At 40.8% G+C, this 10,881-nt stretch overlaps 1 protein-coding gene across 4 annotated transcripts; it reads right to left on the reverse strand.

Annotated features, from left to right (window-relative positions):
• Positions 1 to 3,954, reverse strand: LOC124117452. Of its 4 annotated transcripts, none has more exons than XM_046479357.2 (3): positions 3,825 to 3,938; positions 3,233 to 3,327; positions 1 to 1,261 (listed from the first exon to the last, which is right to left on the reverse strand). In XM_046479357.2, the coding sequence occupies exon 3, from the start codon at positions 1,201 to 1,203 to the stop codon at positions 232 to 234; it is 972 nt and encodes a 323-aa protein (XP_046335313.1). In that variant the 5' UTR covers positions 1,204 to 1,261; positions 3,233 to 3,327; positions 3,825 to 3,938; the 3' UTR covers positions 1 to 231. The 4 variants fall into 4 exon arrangements, with proteins under 4 accessions (XP_046335313.1, XP_046335310.1, XP_046335312.1 ...); XM_046479354.2 differs by having other exon boundaries at positions 3,215 to 3,327; XM_046479356.2 differs by having other exon boundaries at positions 3,171 to 3,327.
• Between the last annotated feature and the right edge of the window lie 6,927 nt (positions 3,955 to 10,881).

Consider the following 10,881-nt stretch of genomic DNA (forward strand, 5'->3'; position numbering starts at 1 on the left):
TATTTGGTTGAAACTTTAATTTTTTGTCTGAAAGCAGACATAAATTGCTTTCATCAGTGTTCATGGTCTCCCTGACAGCCTGGGGACAGACAGTCAGGGTATACCTGCTGATTTCTGTGACAAAATACCCTGCATGGTCCTCAGCACCACGTCCGACACAGTGTCCAACTCTGCCCTATTCTGTCCCTGTTAGTGGTCAATATGGCACTGAGTTCATTCACAATATATAGGTCAAAACATGAAATCCTCAAGCACCATGGCCTTAGTCTTAAACAAGTAGTCAATTTCTCCCAAGGAGATATAATTCTTAATGGTCTCTGGAAGCTGCATCTGTAGCAGCGCATCAGGTACAAAACAAGTGATACTTCGTCTGAGTGTGACTCGGCACTGGTGCATCAAGGACAGGGGACTGCTCTCGTACCTCCAGCACCACCTTGCTATCTCGGGGCAGATCTTCTTGATGACACTCACGTCTGACTTGGTATAATGCCAGCCTGCCCCACTGGCATACAGGATCAGTTTCCGAAATACTGATGCTTTTGTCTCTCTGCATGCCCAATGGGATTCTTTGTAGTATTCAAAAGAATTGAAAACAACACACAGATTTTCACCATGCACAATCTTTAAGAGTTTGACAGTAAAGTCGGCCGAGCGCTGCAGGAAGGGGTCAATGATTCCAGCACACATGGGCTGAAGCCGGTGCAGCTTCTGAAGTAGCAAATCATGGAACTGTAGTGACGTCGCATGAGCTATGCATGTGTCGATAATACGGAAGATAAAGTCATGGTCCTCAATTTTGAGGGCTGTGCGAATTACGTACATCATGGCATCCTTGCGGACAGGTTCTGCATGATTCTCCAACAGAACTGAGACAATCTGCCAGCATATAGCATGGCGTGGTTCCAGACGGTTGTCGAAAGTTGTAACCAGCGCTAGATCTAGGGGAGAACAGTTGCTTATGTTGACATAATTTTTATCACAGTTTTTCTGTTTGAGCAAAATCTGGACCATATCAATATGACTCAGTTTCACTGCAAGGATTAATGCAGTTTCCTGGCGGTCGTTGAGAGGTAGATTGACATTGATGTGTTTGAGCAAGTCTTGAAGGTCACTGGAACTATTGTTAATGATGGCATTCTCCAACGCTCTGGACTTGGCCAAGGTTGGCGACAGTTTTCTTTCTGTGTCACATTCATAATCCATATTAGTGGCGCCAAGGATCACATACCGATTCCATCAGGGTCATGCTTTGGGGAAAAACCTGGAAATACAAATCAAATGGAATATGATTTTCTTCTTGATTAGCTTGTTTCAATGATCAAATGAAATTGTAAAATGATAGGGAGTGTGTGCTGCAATTTGATTGGTTGAAAAACATTTAATGGGATTCAAAGCCTGGAAATCTTATTGACTACCCATTTCGTAAGCATACCATTTCTTGATAAGTATCTTTTTCAAAACAGGCCATTTTATTGATTATTCTATGCCCAGAATATTTAATACTCAAAACTTTCAGCTAACACCATTGGTTCCAAATGAAATGTCAGGATATCAGATACTTGATAAAACCTGACAATCTGAAAACATATAATGTTTATCGCCTAATTAATTTGATTAATTTGAACAGTTTTAACGCACCATGGGAAGGAATCATAGGCCACATAGGGTTCTACTACTACCGTTTGAGGCAAGGCGCTGGTTACCATGGTAACATAATCAGAGATAATCTGGGATTCAATCAAAAATATTTAACCAGCTATGGAACTATTTGTTTTGATTATCAAAACTGACTTTTCTGGGAACTGCTGCGAAACAAAAATTAGTTGAACACAATAAATGTTTATTTGATGGCTTGTTTGTTGTTTAACACAGCACTCAGCAGTATTCCAGCTATATGGCAGCGGTCTGTAAATAATCAAGTCTGGACCAGACAATCCAGTGATTGACATCATGAAAATTGATCTACGTTATTGGGATACGATGACATGCATCAACCAAGTCAGCAAGCCTGACCACCTGATCCTGTTAGTGGCCTCTTACGACAAGCATAGTACTACTAAACACTACATTCTAAAATGCACGAAACTATTATGACATCACAGTCTTGTAAACAATACATTTTAAAACGCACTACACTAATATCACATCAGTCTCATAAACACTACATTCTAAATAGGGTTAAATATTGCATTCCAGATTATAGTAGCCTGCAGCCTCGGGGAACCGGGGAAACAGAACAAAACCCACTAGCTAACCTTTATGATTGATTGTGTTATCTATTTCAGATATCAATTATTTTATTTCACTATGCATATTATACTGATAAAAGTTTATTATTTACATTCGTCGCACCGACAACTCCAGCCTATCGTGGAAAAATTGTGTATGGAGGTCTGAATTGAACAAAAACAATACATAATTCTACCTACCAGTACCACTAGATCTGATGATGCCAGACTTCAGTAATTTATCCAAAGACAGCACAAGCACAATTCAGTATGTGTAATAATTAGTAGGTATTCAAAGCATATTTACCAAAAAGTAAGAATTGTTTGTTTTTTATCAATAACAAAATATCAGGAAAGATAGTTTAAGATTTTTATTTTAGAATTGGATGAAAATAAGTTTTCCAAAAAAGTGGAAAAAAATGTTAAAAGCTAACAATAAATATTTAAAAAACACTCCTTTTAATGACAACAGTATGTATGTATCATTTGGCTACTGGTGAAGAACGTACTGCTAGTTATGGAATTATGGCCCTTATATTACCTATTAAAACAATCTGGCCACATAGCGGGAAAAATATGTAGACTACGTCACTTCCATTGCCTTATTTGTCACCATGACTGTGCAGACGATCTAGCTCAGGTCGATAGAGAAAGTTTACTTGGGAAACTGCGGGTCATATCGTAGTCCATTGATATATTGGTGTAAGGTGATTTTAAATGCTAAAAAGATGCCAGAAGTAAACTTGTATCAACACGTTAATAAATCCTTACTAACAGTAGAAGGAACATTCTGCAGAAATTGAAATTGTTTAAGAAGCAAGCACTTCCTGGTTACTGATTTGCATTAGTAAACGGACGCAAGGATGCGAGTTATATAGGCGTATGGCAACGTTCAGGCACACATATAAAGGTCAGAAGGAATGTGAGCATAGAAAGAAATACCAAGATTAGCGACTTGTAGTGTAGCCATGAAGTATTATAGTTACTGTAGTCCTGTGACTGACCACGGGGCTGGGTAGTCCTGTGACTGACCACGGGGCTGGGTAGTCCTGTGACTGACCACGGGGCTGGGTCGTCCTGTGGGTATCGAGGCCCTACTCTGGAAACACCATGTAGCCTGGTCACAAACATATTCACAAATATACAATAGATTTATTATCCCATTAAGTTAATTATGAAATTAATTGAGTATAATCTTGTATTGATATTGTTTTACACACCTGATATGAGAATGCTATTTTTAAAAAGGATGAGACTTTCGCCCGTATACCCCATAAGTATACACAAATATAAGGAATGGGCGGCACGTAGGCCTGTAAGTGTAACGTTTGGATGGGGGAAGTCTTTCCCTTGCATCATCATTTACAAAGTATCACAATACATCTTTACTACAGATGTTAATATGTATCATAATACAGTCCTCAGTGGCACAGTTAACAGTACACCAAGCAGTATAGCCTAATTAACCCGAACTGTTGGGGAACAGCGTTCAGGGACGCCGGTGGTCAGCAGACACGCTCGACGAGAAAGTGAGATGACATAATTTGTGCACAAACGTTTCCTTTTTGCACATAGAAAGTTCAGAAAAATATCTACACATTAATCCATCGGAGAGGTAGAAGTGTCACACCGCAGGCATATCAGCTGACACCGTGCATCAGCACATGGAATCAGCTGAACTGGAGGTAACAAATTGTAAACAAGATTCACTTCCGGTGGAGACTCGGGTATCTTCGCTACGTTCCGTTTGAAATCGGAATATGGGCCATCTCCGTCTCTCGACGTTGCCTGACATTGGTGGCCTCGTCTATGAAATCTTTTATAACATTTCTCTCTTTTAAACAAATTTATTTATAATTTTGATTTAATATGTGTAATGTAGATAGCTGGATTTTGCTTTTATAATGTAGATTGTATTTGATAAAGTTAAATGACGATATCCCGGGCCACAGCCAGAGTGCAGGGTGCCGTTGGACGAAACAGCTTAGCGCTACGATTGTCGTAAGTCTATGTTAAGGTATCGTAGAGTTACGATCACCATAGCACTAAGATCGCTTTGTACATCCAGAACGGCCCCAAGGACTATTTCTCAGCAGAGATGAAGTTCAGATTTCAGGATACCTCAGGAACCAACGATGATACATTCGATACCAAACACACATACATGTTGCTCAGTGATACGATCTCCATTATCTGTGCCCCAGAGTAACTATCCTGACCCCCCACCCCCAACCCAGAAGCCCCCTTGACCCCCCTCCGCCCCCCTATATGTCACATGGGATATTCGTCACTTGTTACAGCCCTTAGACATGATGACGTGTCTAATTAGAATAAGGGGCCAAATCTCCCTACTGAATCATATAGACATATGCTAGATTAAATGAGACTAATTCTCATACACAGATGCATTTGACATCTTCATGTTAGGTCTTAGATATGTATTCATGAGTAGATATATTTGTGATAAGTATGTTATTCATCTCTACTGAAATTAGAGATGTCTGTTAGAAGCGGCCGCTGGTCATCTGTCGCCATGTTGCATGGTGTCGCGACAGGGCCAGGTCACAGACCGGGTCGGCCCTTTGTCGATTACCAGCATACCACTGCAACCTCACGAAATCCTAGTGTGATGTAGTATGACCAACATGACCCGTGAAGATCCGTGTGAGAATCGGTTGGTCTGGCTCGCTGACTTGGTTGCATAGGGATCCAGAGGAGGTGTCCACGAACCCCCCCCCCCCCCCCCCCCCCCCCTTTTGGATCCCGCCCTTTTAAAAATGCTGGATCCGCCCTTGCATTTGCGTAGATCGATGCTCATGATGTCAATGTGATGTGGTAACTGTGATGTGTGGTTCAGAAATGTAGCGTTTACAGGACTGTGATGTCATATTATATTTGTGCTATTCAGAATGCTCTACAGGACTGTGATGTCATAATAGTCTTGTGCATTTTAGAATGTAGTGTTTAGTAGTACTATGCTTGTTGTATAAAGAGGCGACTAACGGGAGCAGGTGGTCAGGCTTGCTCACTTGGTTGATGCATGTCATAGTATCCAAGTTGCGTAGATCGATGTTCATGATGTCAATCACTAGATTGTCTGGTCCAGACTCGATTATTTACAGACCGCCGTCGTGTAACTGGAATGTTGCTGAGTGCATCGTTAAACAACAAACAAACAACACAACATGTATACACGGTCAGAAGCTTGAAGTCATTGTGTTTATGGACGACAGCCTCTTTCACCGAGTCACAACACGGAAGAAGTCGTTTCCTTGATGACGGTTTAAAGGCTACTCCGTTTCGCTGATAGTCAAGTACCAGTTAGACTTGCACAAGTCTCTAAGGCAAAAAAAATATTAGTTTCAATCACAATTTTTAGATTATGTAAATAATAAGAAAAAGTTGTCTCTATAAGAGACTGGCGTCCTTGCCTTTTATAAAGATAGAATTACTTTACAACCATGGTCTTATCATTCAGTACAGCCCTCGAGCAAGGCTAAGTACCAGTGCGATGCGCCGTGAGTGTACGGACAGTGTTAACGTGTCACAGGCCTGCTTGACAGTGAAACGTACAACTACTCCTTGTGTTTGATGGAACACGCTGGCCTTGGGCATCTTGTTGTTTCTATTGATGATACAATAATAACTTCAGAAGTAGTCTTAATAACAACGCCATTAAAAGAATCTCAAATAAATAAAGTATGACACACAGGCACATACACATACACACACATGGATAAATACACACGTGATGCACATATGGCACGTGATACGCACATGAGGCGCATAGCGGTATAGTGGTTAACGAGTGACACATGTAGCGGTATAGTGGTTAACGAGTGACACCTTTAGCGGTATAGTGGTTAACGAGTGACACCTCTAGCGGTATAGTGGTTAACGAGTGACACCTCTAGCGGTATAGTGGTTAACGAGTGACACCTCTAGCGGTATAGTGGTTAACGAGTGACACCTTTAGCGGTATAGTGGTTAACGAGTGACACCTCTAGCGGTATAGTGGTTAACGAGTGACACCTCTAGCGGTATAGTGGTTAACGAGTGACACCTTTAGCGGTATAGTGGTTAACGAGTGACACCTCTAGCGGTATAGTGGTTAACGAGTGAAACATGTAACGGTATACAGGGATGTGAAATCTCCGCGGAAACGCGGAAAATCGCGTTTTTTAAAACAGTAGTCCTAGGAAAAAATCATCTTCCGCGGAAAAAAATATTAAATTTAAAAAAAAAAACACTCCGAAAAATATGATCGAAAACCGGACAATTTGCGCGGATTGTCCTGTTTTCGATCGGAGCTTTCACAGCATAGGTTTTCGGACATCATACGTTTTCTGTCACGAATACTTGCACTATAACGTGGGGCATGGCGTCACACAGAAATTGTAAATACTCAGAGTCAGCTGATGGCTTGTTTTTAAGATAAAGTTGTCTTTTAGCCTGTAAGTGAATGAGATGTTTTACAGTTGTTCATGTGATAAGCGAGAAATTTATGAATGTTTCTTCAGCGTCCAAAACCCCATGTCATGGGGATATATATTGTATTAATGTCTTATGTTTGCAATGGAGTTTTGTTTTTTTCATCAAAAGGTAAGTACAAGGTAAGTTTTTTTTCAATATGCTTCAACATGGGGAAAGGGTCAGACATTGCACACTTGTGACAGTTGTCCTTGTGTCTGGGGGATGGGGGTTGAAGTTTATGGCAGTATTGCTCCCAGACCTGGCGGGTAGCCAGGTGCGCGAAAGCTATGCCCGATTTTTTTAAAGTACTGATTTAACTTCGAAATTTTACTGCATCTGCCATCTTGTTTATTTTACTTATTGACTTTTGCCATTGACTTATTACATTTCTTGGTGTGAATGTTGTCCAAACTGCATGAAATTGCTTAAAATGCAATCAAATGTTTTAAAAATTTCTGGGGGGGCATACCCCCAGACCCCCATAGACTTTTCCTCTTTTTTCGGCAAAATCTGCTCACATCCCTGGGTATAGTGGTTATAACGAGTGACACCTCTAGCGGTATAGTGGTTAACGAGTGACACCTCTAGCGGTATAGTGGTTAACGAGTGACACCTTTAGCAGTATAGTGGTTAATGAGTGACACCTCTAGCGGTATAGTGGTTAACGAGTGATACTCTAGCGTTATAGTGGTTAACGAGTGACACATGTAGCGGTATAGTGGTTAACGAGTGACACCTCTAGCGGTATAGTGGTTAACGAGTGACACCTCTAGCGGTATAGTGGTTAACGAGTGACACCTCTAGCGGTATAGTGGTTAACGAGTGACACCTCTAGCGGTATAGTGGTTAACGAGTGACACCTTTAGCGGTATAGTGGTTAACGAGTGACACCTCTAGCGGTATAGTGGTTAACGAGTGACACCTTTAGCGGTATAGTGGTTAACGAGTGACACCTCTAGCGGTATAGTGGTTAACGAGTGACACCTCTAGCGGTATAGTGGTTAACGAGTGACACCTCTAGCGGTATAGTGGTTAACGAGTGACACCTCTAGCGGTATAGTGGTTAACGTGTGACACCTCTAGCGGTATAGTGGTTAACGAGTGACACCTCTAGCGGTATAGTGGTTAACGAGTGAAACATGTAGCGGTATAGTGGTTAACGAGTGACACCTCTAGCGGTATAGTGGTTAACGAGTGACACCTTTAGCGGTATAGTGGTTAACGAGTGACACCTCTAGCGGTATAGTGGTTAACGAGTGACACCTCTAGCGGTATAGTGGTTAACGAGTGACACCTCTAGCGGTATAGTGGTTAAGGAGTGACACCTCTAGCGGTATAGTGGTTAACGAGTGACACATGTAGCGGTATAGTGGTTAACGAGTGACACCTCTAGCGGTATAACGGTTATGGAGTGATACCCCTGGCGGTAGTGGAGAATGAAAAATACCTCTAGCATTAGCGGTTAACGAGAGACACCTCTAGCGGTATAGTGGTTAACGAGTGACACCTCTAGCGGTATAACGGTTACGGAGTGATACCCCTGGCGGTAGTGGAGAATGAAAAATACCTCTAGCATTAGCGGTTAACGAGAGACACCTCTAGCGGTATAGTGGTTAACGAGTGACACCTCTAGCGGTATAACGGTTACGGAGTGATACCCCTGGCGGTAGTGGAGAATGAAAAATACCTCTAGCATTAGCGGTTAACGAGAGACACCTCTAGCGGTATAGTGGTTAACGAGAGACACATCTAGCGGTATACCGGTTAACGAGTGACACCTGTAGCGGTATAGTGGTTGACGAGAGACACATCTAGCGGTAGTGGTTAGCACAGGTCCTATCATGGCAAAGGCGTGCCTCTGTGCATATTTCACATTTAAATATAAAAGGGACATTTCAAAAGAAAAATCGTATCCTGTTTGTTACAGTCAATGTCTATATATAATCAGGCAGTTTGTACATTGACTGATTCACTCGGGTAATGTATAGATTGGCTAAACTACTCTGGCAAAAATGCACATATTGACTAAACGTTTCAGTTAATATACATATTGTCTGATTACAGACATTGACTGTAACATAATATGTTTCTGACGAGACATGCTTGTTTTGCAAAAAGTGACGCGCTCAAACTTAAATGCAGAAACCGAAATCAGTTATGTAAAGACATGTTATGTAACTGTATCCCATGGTAACACTACTTTCATTATCCTTTCAACCACTTCGTCTTCCATCGTGTGACGTGACCAAGTCCCAGGGACCGGCTGGGGCAACAGCTGTCATTCATCGCCCTTCATACCAACTTTAAATGTCAGCAGGTATCTGTGGTTACAATATGTTATATGCAGATATTTAAAAGAAAAGAAAGTATGATGTAAACACCAATATTATTTGAAAATAAATAAATAGTGGTGTTTAACCTTTTTTCATGTGTATATATTATGATTCAGCACTTTATGTGTAGAGACGTGAGTGGATAATACTTAAATAGCACGTTCACCGAGCTTCATGAATGGTGCAGAAGAAAGCGTGTAAATTACAAAAATAGATAATTAAAAGACATAGCATATTTTCTTCCTGTTTTATTCATCAAAATCAAATATGATCGAACAATGTTTGTTATGCGCGGCCAGTAGAGAACGATTTTTCATCTTCGATTTCCCTTGACTGCGGACGTACGTCACATGAACCGTCTGGCGTGTATTGACGCGACCCGTCATCACACTCAAACTGCTCCTTGTATCAGTCTTATACGCTATGGACAGTCATCTGATTTAAATCTAAAGACTTTCATCTACAGCTGATTTAACTCCATGTATTCTCATATCAATGTCAAATTTGACGACCCATCCACAAATGTCAGTGATAATAGGCTTCGCATGTACACTGAAATGCACTGGGAAGCTGTAGGTGGTCGAAGCATATTAAAACACGAGCTGTGACCGAGTTTGATCTGTGACTGCCACGCAAGGCGCTTCCAAACTTAACAGCCTGTTTACTTAAATCCCATACTTGGCTGCCATGCTGTTATCAATACCCATATAGCCGTCATATCATAGCCAGCTGTGTCGTGTCCGATGTGGCAAAACAAATATTAGTGACCGATCACTGCAATGTGTCTCCATACATTGTAGATGTTCTTTTTGTGTGAAAAAAAAAGAACATAAATGTTTGATTGATCCATTCTCTAATTCCAGACCTATACATTACAGATGCTGTAATGTCACATTTAAACAGCATCTGTCCCTGAGATTAGCTGGCGATAATGCTGTTATAACGCTGTCAGTCGGTAGATCTATAACCTAATGTATTAATGTAGCGTAAATATAGGTAACGTTGACACATACAGATGGGTGATGTGTCATTTACTAACATATGATGTTTATAAAACGTAAATTCTAAATCCCCAGCGGTGGGGTCGTCAGAGTTTGAATTCCTACCTGTCACCACAAAGGTCACGCATATGAACCTTATGAAAAAGACGACATAATATATTGGGGGTGTAGAAAACGTCCCAATGCAAAAATGTTCACAGACAATTTGGAGAAAATATACTAACACAAATCTGTAGTGACTTAGTTTATTTATTGTTTAGACATTCAGTTAATTTATTGATATTCTGGAATGTCACAATGTCACATGGTTTCCAAGTCCACCTGCAACTCTTCCCAAAATGTGTGGCCATTTTCACTAGAATTTGGGCTCATTTTCTCCAAACTGTTTGGTGCCAATTTTGCATGTGTTCATTTTCTTTCTGACCCTAGATGGCACATATCTGCATTATCAGGAGTGCTATTATATGTTATATCATACTTAAAAATTCCAATATTTCTGTTCATACTATACGAACAGATGTTGTATTTTGTATGGCATTTCTAACATTCGTTTTTAATCGTGTGTCTTGATTGCTGAATGTCAAAGGTTTTGAGCAAGTTGCTTGGAAATCTGCCAATCAGCGTGCGACACATTTTATGCCCATTTGTCAAAAATAGTTCACAATAGTTCAATCAAACAACGTCAACGCCTGTATAAATTGCCGATTATCTGGAAACATTTCATACTAACAATTGTATGTAACATTTTCAAGAGACAGGATAAACAATTTTCTTTATTAATAGAATCTTGATGAAGATTTGCTGCGATCAGCGAACATTGATGTTCGGAGCTTTACAAATGAACCG

Source organism: Haliotis rufescens, unplaced genomic scaffold (assembly GCF_023055435.1).
Source record: "Haliotis rufescens isolate VD_foot unplaced genomic scaffold, xgHalRufe1.0.p SCAF_1, whole genome shotgun sequence".
NCBI classification, from domain to species: Eukaryota; Metazoa; Mollusca; class Gastropoda; order Lepetellida; family Haliotidae; genus Haliotis; species Haliotis rufescens.